Source organism: Saimiri boliviensis, chromosome 7 (genome assembly GCF_048565385.1).
Source record: "Saimiri boliviensis isolate mSaiBol1 chromosome 7, mSaiBol1.pri, whole genome shotgun sequence".
Classification (NCBI taxonomy): Eukaryota; Metazoa; Chordata; class Mammalia; order Primates; family Cebidae; genus Saimiri; species Saimiri boliviensis.
The window spans coordinates 15495070-15516148 of NC_133455.1; the positions used below are offsets into that span (position 1 = coordinate 15495070).

At 44.9% G+C, this 21079-nt stretch overlaps 1 protein-coding gene across 3 annotated transcripts in view; it reads left to right on the forward strand.

Moving 5' to 3' along the window:
- KSR2 (kinase suppressor of ras 2) overlaps nt 1–21079 on the forward strand; it is a 532721-nt gene that overhangs the window by 412096 nt on the left and 99546 nt on the right. For 2 of the 3 annotated variants that reach the window (XM_074402180.1, XM_074402181.1), the window contains exons 8-9: nt 16844–16911; nt 19754–19872. In XM_074402180.1, the coding sequence (XP_074258281.1) occupies nt 16844–16911; nt 19754–19872 (187 nt within the window). Of the gene's footprint in view, nt 1–16843; nt 16912–19718; nt 19873–21079 lie in introns of all 3 variants that reach the window. The other variant, XM_074402182.1, reaches the window with a different exon arrangement.

Here is a 21079-nt window from a genome sequence, read left to right on the forward strand (position 1 = left end):
CTGGCTAGAAATTCACATTCTCGGGGCCCACTCCAGACCTGCCAAATCAGAATTTGCATTTTAAGATGGTCCTTGACATGGTTTGGCTGTGTCGACACCCAAATCTCATCTTGAATTATAGCTCCCATAATTCCCACGTGTTGTGGGAGGGACCTGGCAGGAGGTAATTGAATCATGGGGGCCGTTTCCCTCATACTGTTCCCATGGTAGTGAATAAGTCTGAAGAGATCTCACGGTTTTATAAGGGGAAGCCCCTTTTGCTTGATTCTCATTCTCTCTTGCCGCCACCTTTTGCCTTCCATCATGATTGAGAGGCCTCCCCAACCACGTGGAACTGTGAGTCCCTCCAGCCTCTTTTTCTTTGTGAATTACCCAGTCTTGGTATGTCTTTATCAGCAGCATGGAAACAGGATAATACAGTCCTGCTGGTTCTTTTGCACATTAGCATTTGAGAAACACTTCTCTGGGTGATATCCAAATTTGTTTCCTGAGCTACTTTTCATTTTCTAGATGATGATTCTTAAACCTGAGTGTGCACAAGAATCCGCTGGAGGGTTCATTTAAAAAACAGCTTTCTGGGCTTCACTCCTAGAATCTCAGGTTCAGTACCTCTGGGGAAAGCTTCTAGAATGTGCACTTCTAACAAGTTCCCAGGCCACACTGAGGCTGCTGGTCCTCGGACCCCAGTTTGTGAACCACTGCTCTACATTAGAAGTAGTAGTTTAAAAAACAAAATTAAACTTTATTCTCCAGCTGGACATTTCATAATGCAAGATGTTTGTGTAAGTATAGACAGTCTTTGCTGATGATTTTTCAGGCTCTTCTGTTCTTACACGCCTTAGCTGCACTCTACAGATAGGAATCTTTTTCTTCATCATCTCTCCAGCAAATTCCACCAGTAAATATTGGTGTGATGAACCTAAAAGATAACATGTGATTAGGAGCCAGCCGCAGTGGCTCACACCTGTAATCCCAGCACTTTGGGAGGCTAAGGCAGGCAGATCATTTGAGGTCAGGAGTTCGAGACCAGCCTGGCCAACATGATGAAACACTGTTTCCACTAAAAATACAAAAATAATTAGCTGAGTTTGGTGGTCCGTGCCTATAATCCCAGCTACTGGGGAGGCTGAGGCAGGAGAATCGCTTGAACCCAGTATGCGGAGGTTACAGTGAGTCAAGATTGCACCACTGCACCCCAGTCTGGGTGACAGAGTGAGACTTTATCTCACACACACACACACACACAAAAAAAAAAAAAAAAAAAAAAAAAAAAGAAAAAAAGAAAGGAAAAGGAAAAAGATAACCCGTGATTAGGAACGCAGGCTGTAGGTCAGACATGCCTATATTTGAACCCTGACTCTGCTGCCAACTGATCATGTGGCCCCTTGGAGTCTTAGTTTCTTTGTAGAATGGGGATAATAATATCCGCCTTACTAGATTGCTTAACAACAATAACAACAAAAAGTAAGGTAATTGTTCAATGACATGTTCATCCTGGTATGCAGTCCATTAGAAGTGTTTGATTAATGTAAGCCAGTGCTGTTACTAATGCTATTACTAACTTTATGAATTAACTATGGGGCACCCCTCCACCCAGGAAGCCAGAAACATCTCCTTCACATCTAACCCCCTTCCCTCCCGCTCCGATTCAATGCCCACTTCCTCCGGAATTATCATTAGCTGTCTTGTTGGCATTCTGAATAGAGAGATTAATGAACTAATAGGAAATTAAGACTCAGAAAGCAATTTGCAGTTATCTAAATTGAGGCGTTTCAATCTAATAGGTTCATGAGAGCGGAATGGAGTTTAGCTCTCAGTGTAGAATGTCAGCACAATTCACATATTGTCTGATAACTGGATTCAGCTGGCAGAAGTTTGCTTTTGCGGTAAGATGCTGATGGATTTCCCAGCCTTCAATCATGTGTTATCTGCATTATTCCGCCTTTTCAGGGTCCTTCCACAGGTTTCTGCAGAGTAAGATCTGGTTCCTTGGAAACCTCTCTACCCCTATCTGCATTTCTTGCAGGAAAATAAATGCACAACAGTGATTTGGGTCACATCTGCTCTAGAAAATGAGAGTTTGAATGAAGGTGCTTTTATTTTATTTTATTTTTTCCTGCATGGGCTGGAGTGTGAAAGAGAGAGGAACATCTTCCAAAACCACCAGTGGAGAAGTAGCATTTTAACTGTCTCCTATGCTTGTTTTAGCTAACCATTTTCTCTTCTCAGATTATGTTTTGGTTCTGGTTAGTTCAGCCTTCTCTGAGCATGTGGTGATTCTTTGCTGCCGCTCGGAGTATAAGGGTGAAAAAGACACACTTGTCCTCGAGATGCTCACGGTCACTGTCAGTTCTCAAAGAAGGCATGCCCCAGCCCCACCTGTCTCGCGATCAGGGTGCAAGCTTAGCATTGCAGCTTCCTGAGTCAGACTCTGAGCATAAAGCCTAGAAATGTGCATTTAATTAAACCTCCCAGATAATTCATACTTGTACCTAAGTGTGGAAGTGATGTGGTACCACATCAAGATCAGATGGCTACATTAATGCATATCAGGACCTGCTAATGCATATCAGGATCTGCTAAAGGACCTTGAGGCTGTCTTGAAGGAAGAGGAGATAGCCAGGTGAAGCAGTGGTCAGGGTGCTCTGCGCCAAGGAAACAGCCTGAGCAAAGGCTTGGGCTTGGATGTTAAAGGCCTTGAGCATATTTTGCAATTGTTTGTACCAGGCAGGGAGTCAGGGAGAGTGCAAAGATTCTGCTTTGCAGCTGCAGGACTGAGCCCAGATTGGGTGGGCCAGTTGTTGCCATGAATCATGTTGCTGCTCCCTGAGGCTCCAGGCAGGGCTCGGATCGGGGTGGGAGGCATTGCTCAGTGCCGATCCAGACCCACTCCTGGAAAAGCAATCTTGGACTCAAGTCCTTATCATCTTAAGAGTGGGTTGTTTGCTAAGGATAGGGCCTTGGGGAGGAGCATGATGGTGTCAAGATCACCCTTCCTGTGGGTGGCAGAGTAAGGAACACACACTAGGAGTTGTGATATTCTCTGAGTCACCTGCTCTCAGGGCCTTAGATTCGAAGGGTCTGATCAATTAAGGGATTTTAGAGTACTTCATAGATGCTTAAGGCTCATTCTTCTCTAGGACCAGGAAGTACTCACTCCTCTGCTTGGAAGACAGGATGGCATTATAAACTCAGTGGCCAATGATCACAGTCTTACCTCACCCACTTCTGTCTTGTGTTCTGATCAGAATTCTGATGACCTCTTTGACCAGCTGCTGCTACAGATGCTGCAGCAAATAGCTCATACCTTGCAGCTGCCTCACCCAGGTACCTGGGACTCAGCCCCTTTCCCTTCCCCAGGTGGTTTAGAGTCAGTGACTACCTTTTCCAGGGCTGCGAAATCTCAGCCTTTTTACCTTGAGACAAATAGATTGTATGGTACCGTTTTTCCTGCAGAGCTTCCCATGGGATCAGCCTGAGACTGGATTCGACTGAAACCACATCCATGCCTGGCTTCACCCTACTCCTGGCGTTGTTTCCAATGCGATGGAATAGGTTGCTTGCGTGCTTCCTTCCTTCCCTCTTTCCTTCCTTCCGTTTCCTTTTCCTTTCTTTTCTTCTCTTCTCCTCTCCTCTCTCTTTTCCTTTTTTCTTTTCCCTCTCCTCTCCTCCCCTCCCCTCTCCTCTTTTCTTTTCTTCTCTTTTTTCTTTCCTTTTCTTTGAAAGAGTCTACCTCTGTTGCCCAGGATGGAGTGCAGTGGCACGATCTCAGCTCACTGCAGCCTCGATCACCTGGGTCCAAGCAATTCTCCTGCTCAGCTTCCTGAGTAGCTGGGATTACAGGTTCCCACCACCAAGCTGCCTAATTTTTGTATTTTTAGTAGAGATGGGGTTTTGCCGTGTTGGTCAGGCTGGTTTCAGACTCCTGGCCTTAAGTGATCCACCTGCTTTGGTTGCCCAAAGTGCTGGGATTGCAGCTGTGAGCCACCGCGCCCAGCTGGACTAGGATTCTTCTGAGTGCACTCCCTCAATAAATCACTTGCAAGAATATTCATTTCAGGATCTGCTTCCACAGAACTCAGCTTATGGCAGTGAAACAACAGCAAGGATACAGACTGCAGCCGAGAGAGCTGAGTTCAGCCCTGGCCCTGCCACTCCCTCACTGTGTGACTCTGGGAGGGTTTCTAAACCTCTCTGATGTACAGTGAGGCTAACACATTCATTCCATGTGATGAGATATGTTCATGCCCCAATAATAATGACTTGAGGGTTCTTTCAAATTAGAATCTTTAAGTACTTTGTTCAGCATTTATTTAGTTGCAGAATCTGACTTTCTATGAATGCAAAGTATAAAAAGAAACAGACCCAGTAAATCACTTCCATGGGTTGAAGCAACATCGAAGTTCTGGAAAATTTTAGCACATTTTTGCCTTTTCTGTAGTTCTTGTTCTCTGCTTTTCTTTCAGAATTTTCTGAATCAGCCAGCTTCTTAGAAGACATGTTATAGAGTTTATTTCTGTTTTTCTCAACCTAGGCAGTATTGGCATTTAGGGCCAGATAATTCTTGGTTGTGGGGGCTGTCCTGTCATTGGAGGATGTTTAACACCATCTACAGTTTCTACCCACTAGATGCCAGTAGCACCCCTTCCTGACTCTCAGTTGTGACAATCAAAAACGTCTGCAGACATTGCCAAGTGTCCCCTGGGGGTCAAAACTGCCCCCAGTAGAGGGCTACTAGTTTATAGAATAAATCACTCATTTCCAAGCCATGAGACTGTGAGGTTCATTGTTCAGTTTTAGAATGTCAGCTTTCAGTTGCTTGACCTGTGCTTGGACTCATTCTGAAGTATTTGACTTATAGGGTGAATCCTTGTATATATTTCAGGTTACAGGGTGAACGACAGGGTCATCCGCTCTATAATTATAGGGTGATAGGAGCATTATAATCCCCATTATATTAGGGGGTGATCAACCATCCCAGTTTGTCTGGGACTTTCTGAATTTTAGCACTAAAAGTCCCAAGCGCCTGGAAACCCTTTGGTCAGGCCTAGGTTGGTCACCTTACAATAGAGGTAGGTCTTTACTAGCTCAAAACATTTTCTGTGTTCCAGTTGGAGTCACTGCCCACTTCTGTAGGAGTGTGACCTTTGATCGTTCCTCCTGGTAAGGTAGCACATGGTGTTTGGAAGCCTGAGTTAACCAGTGCAAGATTTCCAGTCTATTTCAGTGGTGTTTCCATGCCCTTTCTAGGAGTCCTCTTTTGTCCTGCCTGCAGTAGCTGGCCAGACGTGCTTGTACTTACTTCTTTTTATGTAAGAAGTCACTTTACTAATTTTTACTGAAATAAGCCTTGCATTCCTCCATTGAGTTTTGCTGTGTTATTGGATCGTTTCACTTGGATTTGTACCCATCAAAATCCAAGTGAAAATAGCCAGTAGCACAGCAAAAACAAACATCTCAGGTTTCCCTCTTGCTCTGTACATTTTTCTCTCCTATGTTCTTGCATCAAAATATGTTTTACCTAAAAACGTCCTATTTTTCGCAAAATGGCTGCAGCCACAGGTGATGAGAAGATAAAAGTGTGAAGTAAGCCGTGGTGGTTTCAGCCATCAGTTGCACTAATTTGCTCAGACCTTTAAAAAATGGGGAAATGATGAGTGCTGATGTTGCAGCTGCTGCAAAGTTCCTGGAAGCTTTAGGAGTTTGTACAACAGACAGGATATTGGCAGGATATAATTATGAGCATGTATTTCAGAGATCACCAGCTTGAATCTTGAACTTACTTTTCTATTAATAGAAACACTTCAGTTTTTGCAATAATTATAATGGGAGTTAATCATCCCATATATGCGTTTTTACCTACGATAAGCAAAAATTTAGGTCTAATTATAGTTGTATGTGAGGGATGCTTATAATTCTGCTGGGGGCTGAGGTGGGATTAGATGTGATAATGATGATAATGATGATGATGATGATGATGCGATCATATATTGGGGGCTCACCCAGGTGCCAGACATTTTGCTACACACTTTACATGTATGATCTCATTTCATCCTTGCCACAACTATGGAAAGTAGGTAAGGTCTGTTATTACCCCTATTTTATAGACGAGGAATCAGAGGCTTTCAGAAGTAAATGGCTGACTCGAAGTGTCCGGTGAATGAATCTGTTACTTAAACCCACTGATCTCTCTGATTCAAGATCCCAGACATTTAACCACTTTACATGGGCAAAGGGCTGGCTATCCAGTAGACCGGCAACAAATGCTACATGTCACTCTGCTTGTCCGGGGAGTAAACAAGCAGAGCGGAATGTAAGAATCTGGTCTCAGTCCCAACCTGGACCAAAGCTTTTCCTCATCGCTTCCCCAGCCTGCCACACACTCCCATCATCCTTTCTTGAACTGAAAGATGACAAATGGATCTTTGTGTTCTCATGAAACACATCTGGGTTCAGAGAGCCAAGAACACTCTACAGTCACTTTCTCCTTTTTCAGGGAAGGTGGGGGAAAGGAGAGGAGGGAGGGGACCTTGAGCAAGATATAAATCGAGCTTCCCTTACAGTGTCGTCTTATGGAGAGAACAGTGCTGAGGAGTTCCTGATTTTTCATAAGGTCCCTGGAGCCCGAGGTCTGATTTATACATCAGTACTCCCTGCTGCCCTTTGCTCTTTGTATTGTGGTTGGCTATAGGCTAAAGAGCTAGACCCCACCAAGTTGTTAGCAGTGAGGAAAAGGGTCTTTTGATATCCTGCACTTGGAGCATACAGAGGCATTGCTAGAAGCATAGGCTCAAATGAGAGACCACAGGGGAACTCAACGAGACCAAAATGCCCAGTTGGGGTATGCAATGAACCAAACCCTGCTGCAAAGAGGGCAAGGATTTGGTTTCCTGACTTTTTGTGTGTGTGAGAAGCCTTCACTTAATTCAGTGACCTGGAAAAAGAAAAGCAGGTACAGAGAGTAGGGAAGATAATGAGATGGGAACTTTGCTGCCCTTTAATTGCAAGTTTCTGCTGCCAGAGGAGGGTCTTTTCAAAATGCTCAGCCAGCATTCCCCTCCCTGTTTAAATTTCTTCATTAGTCCCCCCTTGCTCTCGGTGAAAACCAACTTCATGATGAGACCCTGTGCCATGTTTGCTTACTCCTCTGCCCCCTCTCATCTCTCCCCTCTTCATACCCAGAGCTCCAGCTTCCCTGAGCCACCGATCCCTGTGGCAGGCCATGTGCCCACCCACTGACATGTCTTTGCGCCCCATTGCTACTGCCTGGATCTTTCCTGCATGCCTCTGCTGGCTCTCATTTATCTTTCAAGCTCAGCTTAGCCACCACTTTCCTCCAGGAAGCCCTTCCTGACTCCCCTCAAATCAGAGGCCTTCAGAAGTAAATGGCTGACTCGAAGTGTCACCGTGGGTGGATCTGTTACCCAAACCCACTGATCTCTCTGATTCAGGATCCCAGACTTCTAACCACTTTACATGTGCAAAGGGCTGGCTACCCAGTAGACCAGCAACAAATGCTACATGTCTACCCTCTTCTGTCACAGAAGTGCCATTGTCTACCCTTTTCTGTCACACCATATTACATACTAGCATGTTTTGTCTATTTAGCTGCCTGTCTTCCTGACCAGACTTTAAATTCTTTGAAGGCAGGTCTGACTCGTCTCTCAACTGTTCACTGTTTAAACCTCTAGGGTCAGCACAGCACTTGGAACATGATAAATGCTCAGTAAACATTTGTTGCTTAAATGGATCTCAGTAGGGACCTCTGGAAAGAGAGTGGTTCTTTCCAATACAAGGCCCCCTAAATCTGGTTCGAATCCAGGTGGGCTCATTTCTAAGAGGCAATCTGGGGGCAATGGGATGAATAGAAAGATGTTCATGCTTGAAGCCACAAGAGATGGGTTTACATTCTTGGACAGTAAATTTCTTGCTAGACTGTAAGATCTTTAAAGAAAGAATTCTTGTCTTATATAATTATTATACCCCCAGTGCCTAGCACAGCCCTTGGCACAGAGGAGGAACACAGTGTTTTCTTGTGGGCATGCATGGACGAATTGTCTCAACTCTGCCCATAACTGTCTGGATGACCGAGCTTGTTACCGGACCCTAGTCTTCTTGACTTGAAAATGGGTGTACCGGGAATATTATGCAGCCATAAAAAAGAATGAGAGCATGTCCTTTGCAGGAACATGGATGAAGCTGGAGGCCATCATCCTTAGCAAACTAATATGGGAACAGAAAGCCAAATACCGCATGTCCTCACTTAGAAGTGGGAACTAAATGATGAGAACACATGGACAGAAATGGGGATGGGATGGGTGCAGTGCCTCGCCACCTGTAATCCCAGCACTTTGGGAGGCCAGGGCAGGTGGATCACTTGAGGTTAGGAGTTTGAGACCAGGCTAATATGGTGAGACCCTGTCTCTACAAAAAACAGCAAAATTAGCCAGGCATGATGGCGCACACCTGTAATCCCAGCTACTGGGGAGACTGAGGCAGGAGAGTCACTTGAACTGGGAGGTGGAGGTTGCAGTGAGCTGAGATCGCACCACTCCACTTCAGCCTGGGGACAACAGATAGTTGGGGAGGGTGGGAGGAGGGAGAGGTTGCAAAAATCATCATAATAATAATGACTGGGTACTAGGCTTAGTACTTGGGTGATGAAATAATCTGTACAACAAACCCCCGTGATACACCACGAGTTTACCTACATAACAAACCTGTACATGTCCCCCTGAACCTAAAATAAAAGTTTAAAAGCAAAAGAAAATACTGGGGAAAGAGAGAAGAGTTTAAAGGGTCTTAAACGTCAAATCTTAAGCTTGAATTGAGGTTTTAAAAACATGCACATAGAAGACTTAGAATTTATATCACATGATCGCACATGATTCTCAGTGGGGTACATCTGTGAGGATTTTTCACTTCTGTTTTCTGAAGAATGAGTGACCAAAATAAATGTATTAGATCTGCAGTGAGAATAAACAAACAGATAAGTTCTCTCAAACGGAAGCTAATAAGGGTTAAAATAAGTGTAAAACATTTCACACAGTTTATCTCACATGGTAAAAGGAAAGAATTGTGATTCCTATTTTTGTTGTCAGTATTGTGATTCCATAGCCATATGTAAATTGATATCCACTATTAACAAAAGTAAGCCAGCAAAAGCTAGATGTCCAGTACTTTTAACATATTGCATGGGTGTAACATTATCCAGCTCTTAAGAGATTGTTGTTCAGGGAAACGGGTTGTGTAATTTAGTGCCCTGCTCAAAGTTTGTGCTTGTTTAATGTTGCCTCAATTGGATATCAGGAGCCAGGTTTTAAAAATGTTCCATTTGCATTCTGGAAGGAAAGACTGGGACCTACTCAGATGGATTATTGTAAAGTTAGCTGGTATGGAACAAGAAAAAGTAGGAGAAATGAGAGATCAGAAGCGATCAGAGCAAATTTTCATCCATTGGTTGGAATCGCCCAATGAGCAGTGAGAAATTGACGCGACAGTCTTCCCTAGTAGGGATCTTGCCTGTGCCTCTTGTGAACGCCAGCATTCTGATTCCAGCTCTGTGCCAGGCTCTAGGCTTGTGTCTGCTTCACAGGGGGCCATGACAGATCTATCAAGAAAACAGCAGAGCTGCGTGTGAAAGAGACCGTTTGTTCCCTGCAGTTCTTGGAGTAAGATCCATGGAAATCCAGTTCGCTTCTGGTCAAATCCTTGCCCCCCAGCCCCACACTGGGAAGAAGGGAGGGAAGAAAGAAGGAAATGCAGGCTGGGCAACATTACATTTCACAAACTAAGAGGGATGTGATTTATAAGAAATAGAAACAACCTTTCGAAAACATTTTGATGGGGATAGAATATTTCTTTTTTTTCTTTTTCTTTTTCTTTTTCTTTTTCTTTTTTTTTTTTTTTTGACATGGAGTTTCGCTCTTGTTACCCAGGCTGGAGTGCAATGGCGCGATCTCGGCTCACCGCAACCTCTGCCTCCTGGGTTCAGGCAATTCTCCTGCCTCAGCCTCCCGAGTAGCTGGGATTACAGGCACGCGCCACCACGCCCAGCTAATTTTTTGTATTTTTAGTAGAGACAGGGTTTCACCATGTTGACCAGGATGGTCTTGATCTCTTGACCTCGTGATCCACCCGCCTCGGCCTCCCAAAGTGCTGGGATTACAGGCTTGAGCCACCGCGCCCGGCCGCAGGGATAGAATATTTCTAAATTCACAGTGTTTGACACCATTTCCCCTTCTGCCCATTCTTCTTTTTCTTTCCTCCTCTTTCCCTTCATCTCTCTGATACTTACCCACCAGGTAATAAGCACCTTTCAATGAAGGGGGAAAGGAAAGGAAGGTAGAACGTGAGGACGACCTAGATTCTGCCCTCAAGATAAATTCACTTACTTCATTTTCAGGCAGACATGATGTCTCATTTAGCCAGCAGCTCCCTTGGGGGAATGAGATGTTTCTTGTAAGCAACTTTTCCCAATAACTGAAGCTTATCCTGTTAAGCCTTGGAAGTTAAAAGAAAAAAAAAGTTAACTATTTGCAATGAAAGTTTTAAATAAATCCTTTCCAAGTTTGCAGGCTCTATGAGGGTGGCAGGCATTCCCTGTGTACGCTCAGAGTCGGTTTATCCCTGCCTGCTCATGTGTCAACCTATTTGGTGCCTATGTGGCAGTTCTCAGACATTCTCTCATTTAGATGCTCTCTTGCCCTGCCAGGAAAGGCAGACCTGTGATTCAGGCTCAGGTCAGCTTGATTCCAAAGAGCAAACTTTTGACCACTTCTGGAACTATATAGGACCTTCCTTGGTGCCTGGGAATACTTCAGAGCCACCATCTTGAAATATGGGGCTCCTCCAGGCCCACATCTGGTGTGGAGGTTTGCCATCTTTCACATTGTTGGGGGCAGTCTGCTGTGTCTGCCCCACCTCTTCCCTTCCTCCTTGGGAATGGAGCCTCTGGAGAACCAAATTCATTAAGGATTGACAGCTAGAGACGCATGAGGAGCCAAGGGGCAGAAGGCTTGGTTTTGGTGTGAGAGCCATGGGGAAGGCCATATGGGTGTTCTGAATTTCTTTTAATAATCCTGGTGTTTTAATTGGGCTTCCCTTTTCTATAGACTCAGAGATGAGGATGTGACGGCAAGTGGTTTGTTGAGGGGTGATCCCAGGCAACACCAATAGAGGAGCGGGGAAGTGAAACAGAGGATTAAGGCAGCAGTAATGGGTGCATCAAAGAGCAGGTTACAACTTAGGGGGATTGGGGTGCAATCCTAAAATAAGCATGCCTCTGGGTCATGCCACCCATGAAAGAGGGGGTTAGAATATCCATCAACGAATGCCCACTCATAGTTGGTTGAGGTCTCCAAGTGTTCCAGCCAGCCCTTATTTCCAGCCAGGGAGAGTCCTCCAGCAGAGGATCTTAGGGGCTTGCCGTAGAAAGCTGCTGCACAAACTAGCAATAATTATGGTAACACTGTAATAAAAAGGACAGCACCTGCCACTTTTTTTTTTTTTTTTTTTTTTTTTTTTTTTTTTTAAACATGGGGTCTTGCTCTGTCACCCAGGCTGGAGTACAGTGATGTGATCTTGGTTGACTATAACCTCCGCCTCCCAGGTTCAAGCAATTCTGCCTCAGCCTCCCGAGTAGCTAGGACTACAGGTGCCCACCATCATGTCCAGCTAATTTTTTTTTGATATTTTTAGTAGAGACAGGGTTTTACCATGTTATTCAGGATGGTCTCAATCTCCCGATCTCATGATCTACCTGCCTCAGCCTCCCAAAGTGCCGGGATTATAACCTTGAGCCACCGAGCCGGCTACTTCTTGAGTTCCTTCTGCATGCCAAATATTTGTCCTGAGCACCTCACTTACATTATATCATTAGTCCTCACTGCAAACCAGAGAGGCAAGGTACTGCAACGGTCCCCACTTTACAGATGGGGAAAGTGAGGCTCGGAGTGGATCAGCAGTTTGCCCAAGTTATCACAGCCAGGGAGTGGTGATGCCAGGATTTGAATCTAGGTTTGTTCTGTACGCTTTCCCCATTTTCCTTTTGGAGGTTGTATTCTGGAATATTTATGCTCCCATACATCTCTCATCTGGGAAGTGGAATGTATTCCTCTCATACAGTAGTTCTCATATTTCATGTGTGCTTTCTTAAAATTTGCATTCGCAACAGACACATACTGAATCAGGACCTCAGAGGGTGAGGCTTGGGAATCCAATTTTGAAGCAGGTGGTCTCCTGGTCAATTATATGCTAGTAGCTCTTTCTTCCATGGGTAGGGAAAAGGAAAAGCCACATTTTGGGAAAAGGGTGCACATTTCCAGCAGGAAAAACAGTTTCCGTTAAGTGTGACATGGTGTGCTTGCAAAGCCTTGCTGTGATCCCTCTTCTCTCTCTCTCCAGAGTCTGTCATTTCAGGGCTCGCCTAATCCTGCCGACTCTATTAGCAGATCCTGGGTGTGCTGGCTCTCGTTCTTGACATCTGAACCTCCATGCAAGGTTTAAGTGCCCGGGCATTGGAGTATTTCTCTTGGGGTTTTCTGCATGAGCAAGGCTGTGTTTCCACTGCTAATGCTGCCCTCTGAAGCCTCTGGCTAGAAGGAACAGTGTTCTGTCTCCCACTCTTGGGACAGAGGTCAAGGAGGGCTTTTCTATTACTGCAAGAGACAAGCAACAAGGGACTCTGGAGAGAAAAAACTACCAAGGAGGAGAGCAGGAAACAGACCAAGGTCGTGGGCAGCCTCACCCATCCTGTCTTGGCTTGGCGGTGGTCTACACGTTAAATTAAATTGCATGGCCCTGATTCAAAGTCCTGCCCACGAGATAGCAACGGGGCTTCTTTGCATGTGCGAGGCACTCTTCCAGCTGAGTTTATTAGAGGAGACTCATAGGTGGGAGTGTTAGAAAGGAAAAAAATTTCTTTCTTGAAGTTTCTGGGGTGGAGTCCCGCTATTCCAAGTGCAGAAACTCTTGGTCCGTCACCCCTTTGACATCAGCAGATTTCCCCCAGCTCAGGGCTTCCCAAACATCAGTCTGACTATGTCATGGTCCTCAGAAACCTCCAGTGGCTTCACAGCACCTGCAGAATCAAATGCAGACCCTTACCATGGCTTTTGGGGCCCCCGCCACCCCTCTTTCCTCATGTCCCCACCATTTGTGTTGTTCTTATCACTTTAAAAGCCTCATCGACCTTTAACTTTTGACCCTTGAACTCACCACACTTGTTCTGGCCTCCAAACCTTTGTGTCAGAACTCAACCTCATCTACCCTTGACACCTACCCAAGGACCTCTCTCATACCCCATCATTCCCCATCCCATTTCCCTGAAATATTTTTCATGATCTTATGATCCCTGCAATTATTTGATTTATCTACTTATGCATTTATCATTCCTCCCCATAAACAGAGAGGCTGCATTAGCCTTGTTCATTGTGTATCTCCAGTACCTGGGGCACTCCAGGCCAAGCTAAATGTTGAATGAATGAAAGGCTCATTTCACATTTAGCAGAGCTCTGCATAAGGTTTTGAAGCATCATGAGCTTTCCCTTGGGGACTGGAATTTTTCCCGTAAGTCTGAGAGTCTGAAAATCTTAGAAAAGGAAAAGACAAAGCAAGGTCACAGTAACTCGGGATTTTGATGATCCTTGTGAAGTCAAGCAGCAGTGGTGGGAAGAGTTAGGTGATATCTTAGGCTTGTCTCAAAGAAGGGCATTTTGACTCAGGTAGTCATAGCTCCCAGGAACCTTCTGCTTTACCCACACCTACCCCAAGGTGCTAAAGCAAAAGAGTGCAAGTCGTGAAGGCATCTAGCATCATGGTTAAAAGTTGGGCTGGGAACCTCTGTCTCTTACTGGCCATTTGACCTTACGTAAGTTATCCAAATTTGATGAGCCTGAGTTTCTCACTCTGTAAAATGGGACTAACAATAATAGTTGCTTCTTAGGGCTGTTACGAGGATTAAATGAATGACGTAAAGCACTCAGGATATTACCTGACACATCACACATGTTAGCTCTTGTTATTTGCGGCCTTTTGCAGCCTTTATGACACTCATACCCAACAGCACTTCCAAATGTTTTTCAACTGTCTTAGACTTTCTGGTGCTTTGTCCTCTTTTTGCAGATTCCAAAATGTCTAAGTCAACTTTCCCAGCCTAACTCAGACATTTGTCTAACACTCTGTCATGATTTTCTCCATAATTACATATCAGCTCTACTATTTATACTTATTTTCTATTTATGGCCTTTTTAAACAAATTTATTGAAAGATGAAAATATATCTCATTATCATAAATGAAATCTCAACATCATTTGCCATTATTCTAAGGTGTGTTAGTCTGTTATGCATTGCTATAAAGGAATACCTAGGCTTGGTAATTTATAAAGAAAATAAGTTTCTTTGGCTCACAGTTCTGCAGGCTGTACAAGTATGGCACTGCTTCTTCTTGGCTTCTGGTAAGGCCTTGTAGCAGAAGGAGAAGGGGGAGCAGGGGTGTCATGTGGCGAGAGAGGGAGCAAGAGAGAAAGAAGAAGGTATCAGGCTCCTTTACACAATCAGATCTCAGGGTCTCTAACAGAGTGAGCACTTATTCGTTATCATAGGGAAGGCACCAAGCCATTTGTGAAAGATCCGCCCACATGACTCAAACACCTTCCACTAGGTCCGCTTCCAACATCGGAGGTCATGCTTCAACATGAGATTTGGAAGCGACAAATATTCAAACCATCTCGTAAGGCAACCTGGAAAAAATCAATTTTCAAATGGAAAAACCCATCGATAAAACTCCCTGTGGTTGCTGCTACCTGTTGAAATCTGGGACTGGAGATAGCATGTGTTAGAGAGCCCTTCTCTCTGGTGCCATCAGATTGAAAGAGAATTGGAGAGGGGCTTACGTCTCACTGTGTGATTCAGCATTGTCTCCTACCATCTATGTCCCTCCTTACTCCCCTTCTTCACTCTTGCTTGTCCCAGGTCTAACTTTTTCAGAGAGAAATTCAGAGCCCCACCGGATCCATGAAATACCGAACAGGAGAAAATTGGGGGAAATGTGTACAGATATTCCAAAACAATCAGCTAGGCTGGTGGTTCTCACACCTAAGCATGCATCTGATTCACCTAGAGGGCTTGTTAAGACCCAGAGTGCTGCCTGCTGCAGCCCAGCCTCAGAGTACTGATTCCGCAGGTCTGCCGTGGGGACCCAGAAAAGTTTCCAGGTGGTGCTGATGCTGCTGGTCTAAGGATGCTACTTTCAGAAACACTGAATTAGACAAATGGGAGAAATCAATGTCTAGTCTGTGCCTGCATATTTGAACCATTATTTTAAAGAGAATTCTCAAATCAGGAAAAGAGTAGGGGGTAACTGTAAAGTTCCTAGTTCTCAGTTTACTGATGTGTCTACTTTAATACTAAATCTCCAAGCAGCCTGAGGGCCACCACCTGGCAAAGATACTGGCTGCTGCAAGTTAGGCTGGTATGCACAAAATGGTAAGAGAATCCAAGGGGATATGAATGGGCCACTTACGGCATCTTCCACGGTGTGTGTCTATCCTATTGACATAAAACTCTAAAAGAAAAGGGCAAAGCCATGCTGCAGTAATTTGTGATTCTTATTATCCTTGTGAAGTCAGGCAACTCCAGGGGAAGGAGCAAGGTGTCCTCTTAGGCTTCTCTCAAGTGAAGACATTTTCACTCTAAACTCTTCAACTTTATGTCTCTAAAACTTAATACCTGGCATGGATTTCATTACAATTAAAAGCCCTGGTTGAATGTGTCCTACATATAGCTTGAGCCTTTAAGAAAAATGAGCGGCCACCTTTGAGACCACTGACCCAGGTTTTCTGTCAGGGCAAGTCAGTTAATTCCAGTTTTTCCATCTGTAAAATGGTAATGATAATAATGCCCGTTTTGTAAGGTTAGTATAAAGACTAAATGACATTGTACAAAATGAGTCTTCGAATAAATGGAAGATGATGAGAAGAATTGTGATGATGATGATGATTATAATACAGACTGTTGGGAAAAGCATGATATTTGATATTTTTTAAAACATGAAGTCCATGTGGGCAGTGCTAGTAAAACAGTTGCCACGCACTCTTGGACCACCTAAGACTGACCTGAGAAAGTGGGATAGTGAAAGCCTCTCTCCAGAGTTAATGTCCTGGGTTGCTGAGGATATGCTTTTGCAGTGGCTGTCCCATCCCATCTCATCTCACATCTTAGTATCCATAGCACCCAGAGCTTTCCAGACCATGGGGGTATCCCATCTATCCACTTATCCATTTACCTACGCATCCACCATCCATCCATCCATCCATCCATCCATCCATCCATCCATCTATCCATCCATCCATCATATCCATCCATCTATCCATTTATTTATCCATTCACTTACCCATCTGTCCACACATCACCCATTGATACATCTGTTCATTAATCTCCCACCCATTCATCTATTCATCTATCAACCCATTTATTCACCCACTCATCCATTTACCTGTCTATCCATCTAGCTGTTTATCCATCTATTCATCTACCCACCCATCCATCTACCATCCATCCATCCATCAATCTGTTCAGCCACCCATCCATCTATCCACCCGTCCACCCATTCATCTACCCCCCACCCATGCATCCATCCATCCACCAATTTATGCATTCACTTACCCATCCATCCATCCATCAATCCACTCAACCATCCATCTATGCACCCATCCATTCCCCATCCATCTACCTATCCATTCATCCATCCATCCACTCATCCATCCATCCATCCATCCACCCAACCACCTATCCACTCACTTAGTCATTCACCTATCCATCTTTCTCTCTTTATCTCTCTCAGGTTAAAGTGCCACAACAAATGCACCAAAGAAGCCCCACCCTGCCATCTCCTGATTATCCATCGAGGAGGTAAGTATTTAACACTTACTGTTCTAGGGGTAGGGGTGAGGTGAGTCTCCTGCAGGCCCCCAAGTAGCTGTCCCACCCACTCAGGTCGGTTCTGAATACCTCCTGATCCCCACATACTTGCCGCATTGTTTCTTTCTCTCTGACACTGTTCTTCCTGACATCTGTCTCCTCTATACTCCCCTGTGCGTATTCTCCCTATTTCTTGCTCCTGTACTGGTTGCTCTGACACTTTAGCCCACTCTTTCTTCCCACTCCAACCCCTGCTCTCTCATCCTATCTCCTTTCCTAATCTCTAGCCTCTTTTGTTTACCCCAATCCCATTGCTTTTCTTCCCACCAAAAAAGAGCCCTGGCTGGGTGTTTTTCCATTGTGTGTTCTCTAGATTTAATCAATTGGCCTTGCAAAAGTGGGCATGGGGAGGGGTATGTCTTGGGCCTATTGGTTTGGGCCATCTGTGTCCCATCTCCTGAGGCCCTAGGAGTGTCTGGGCCGACCTGTCCAGGCAGAGACTTAGCAGCCCTAGGAGAGCCGCTACCAGGATTCTACTAAGCAAAAGCAAGATGAATCTGGCTGGAAGGAAGGACAGAAGAAAGGCTTTTCCCTGACTGCCAAGGACTCAGGGACACTGCCTTGGGAAGTCTTGTAGTCCAACTTTCAAAATGGTTTCCCTGATCCCTGTCCTATGGGGCATCACCCCAAACCCCATTATCCATATTGAAATGTATCCCTGAGGAACTTTCTGGACCTGTGCTGCCCAATACAGTAGCTATTAGCTACATTTGGCTATTTAAATTTAGATTAATTAAAATCAAGTAAAAACACAAATATAGAGCATTTTATGGATTACAGAAAGTTCTACTGCACGCCATGGGCCAGATCCTTGCTATTCAAAGCAATGAACCAGCAGCATCAGGATTGCCTGTGAGCTTGTTAGAAATGCATAGTTTATGGCTCCACCCCAGACCTATGAATCAGAATCTGCATTTTAAACAGGATCTACAGGGAACTTCTATGCCCCTTAAAGCTGAGAAGTACTGCTCTAGAGCAGGAGTCAGATATAAACTAAGATGTCTACGAGGGCCAAGTAGCTGTCCTAAATGAGAGAAGTTGGCCAGATGGGGCTGTGGCACACTGGAAAACCCAAGTGCCATCTGGAGAGGGTAGCCAGGCACTCCAGCTCTGTGGACCTACATTGCCAGCATTTCTGACATTTCCATCAAAAGCCCAAATAGAGAATTTTTGCCATACGCTTATTTTTAAATATAAGCAGTTTATTAAAATATTTCAAACTCTTGCTGGCCACATCCCTACAAACCCCTCATCTATAGGATAGCTAGAGCCTTTGAATCATCAGGGAGCAACTTTAGAGTACAGCAACTCGCTAATCTGACACTGAGTCCTCTTTCCCTGTCCTCCCACTTTCCCACTCCCATCTCCCCTGGCCTTGATCAGTGCATATTCCTGGGAATCTGCCCTGATTTAGAATGAGCCCAAGGGAAACCTAAAGGAGGCAAATTGCTGCCAAAAGCACTGTGATGTGTCCCAAAGCCAACGGGCAGTTGGTGTTCAATGATCTTTGCATTATCTCCAAAAACAGGAAAATTGCAAGTGAAGGCAAAGTCTTCAGCTCCTTTCTCTTGCCCTTCCCACTCCACATCCTTAATTGAGAACCATCTGTTCCTTGAATAACTGTATTCACTCAATGAGGCTATTTTAAAATCTGAATTCTCACCTCTCTTGAGACCCTGCCTTGGGTCAGCCTCATTGGAAAAATTGCCTCCCACCAAATTCTCTTATGCAGAGGTTTCTGCTGGAGCCCAGTTCCCATATGGACAGAACCAGCCGGCTGGAAGGTGCTGGCACTCAGAGGCTGACATTTGAAGAAGGGCTCCCTCCCACTCACCCTCAAGGCCATGCCACCTTTTGTTTAAAGGTGGCAGGTGTCTGCACATGCAGAGCAAACTGAACTTTGCAGAAATCCACCAGCTTCTTGCTTTTTCTCTCTGTTGGTTGGAAGTTGAAAATACAGTCAGTTTCTATGGTGATGGCAGCTCAGGCTAAGCAGAGAAATGAAATCCCTGGGTCAGTCCGGAGCTTAAACTTCTCAACCAACACCTTCCTCTTACCACTGCAAAAAAAAGAAAAGAAAAAAAGAAGAAGAAGAAAAATAGCTAACAAGTAGCAATAGCAAGCATCAAATTTGATTTTTGAGCCTCTCACTTTTGTCCCTTGCCGTGTTCCCTGTGAGTAATAGAAATAACAGGAGAGAGAGGGGCTTGGGTGATGTGATTTGGATCAGGAACCATTTATTTAGCACCCACTATGTGCCCGGCTTCCTGGAACAGCTGTCTTCCTTTCAAGGATCCAAGGCTGTTTAGGGCAAAGTGTTTCAATGTGCAGCAGGCTGCTTAGGCCTGAGGAATCCCAAAAGGCAGGAAAGGCGATCCTAACACAGAGGTTAGAAAGTTAGGGACAGGACACTATGATGAGCTTATCCACTCATCACAGGCCCTGAGAAATCAGAAACCGTGTGTATTTAAAATGAGTTTTGATTCTGACGATCTGAAACAGTTATGGTATTTTAAAAAACCTGACAGCTTTAGTTTTATTATTATCATCTTAATTGTCAAAAATCATATATGGACAATAGAAGTATTCTACAAACCACAGAAAATACACTGATCCCACCACTGTGACAAAACGATGATCACTTTTGGTGAATTGTCCTCTAGTCTTGGGCGTGGGCCTAAGCGGGGGTGTCTGAGCTATGCTGTCCTGGCATAACCAAAGCCAAAGTGATACTTAAACTCCCAAATCATTGCTTTTACCCCTACGGATCCAGCAAGGTTAGTCCGGACAGAGTCCGTTCCATGTGACATCAACAACCCTCTACGGAAGCCACCTCGGTATTCAGACCTGCACATCAGTCAGACGCTCCCCAAAACCAACAAAATCAACAAGGTGAGGCTTGGCTTCTGCTGGGTCTGGACGTGTGGGGCTGGCACTGCTGGGTGAGGGGCAGGAGGGAGGAAGGGTTGATATGGGAGTATGGCGCTCCCTCCCAGCCCATCTCGGCTCTTCTAATTCTGTGATGTTTGTGTTGAGTAAAGCTTGAGGGACATCCAGAGATCAGTGGAGAGATTTGTGTGCCAGAAATCTAATTTAGAGAGAGGGCACGTTAGAATGAGAATGGATGAGAGTGTCCAGGAAGGCACAATGGGGATGGGAAGAGAGACTTAAAAGGAGTTTCCTTAGTGATCCAGATCTCACTTGCTTTGCTCTGTGAGAGGTTTTGCCATCTGTATTAGTCTGTTTCATGCTGCTGCTAAACATATACCTGAGACTGGGTAATTTATAGAGAAGAAGAGGTTTAATGGACTCACAGTTCCATATGACTAGGGAGGCCTCCCAATCTTGGCAGAAGGCAAAAGGCACATCTTACACGGCGGCAGACGAGAGAGAGCTTATGTGGGAAAACTCCCCTCTATAAAACCATCCGATCTTGTGAGACTTATTCCCTACCACAAGAACAGCACAAGAAAGACCAGCCCCCATTATTCGATTACCTCCCACCAGGTCCCTCCCATGACATGTGGGAATTGTGGGGGCTACAGTTCAAGATGAGATTTGGGTGAGGACTCAGCCAAACTGTAACACCATCTTCCAGGACCAACTTTGAAGATGATTCTGGGCTTTCTGACACATCTGTCCCATCAGACCTCCAAGGAATAGGGGTCTATATCTGAGCTTCTGGGGGAGGCTGGATGGGTGGGTTTTCTTTGGGGCCTTGAGCTCTGAACAACAGGTAGTTTGGTTGGCTTCTGCCCTCAGACAGGTAGTCAGCAGTGGGCCCCTCTGTGCATCTGTCTTTCATTTGTGGCCTAGATGTTTCTGGCATGATTTCCACATCCCTTATTTGATCTGCTGATGGGGCTGTACCAAATCTTTCCCAGGGACATGCCAAGCCTCACAGCAGGAGGCAAAGGTTGCACACACCAGCAGGTGATTTCCCAAGCATCTCAAAGCTTTCATGCTTTATGTCGAAGGTAGATGTCTGAGTCCATTTGCATTGCTATAAAGGAGTATCTGAGGCTGGATAATTTATAAAGAAAAATGTTTATTTGGCTCACAGTTCTGCAGGCTATACAAGAAGCCTGACACCAGCATC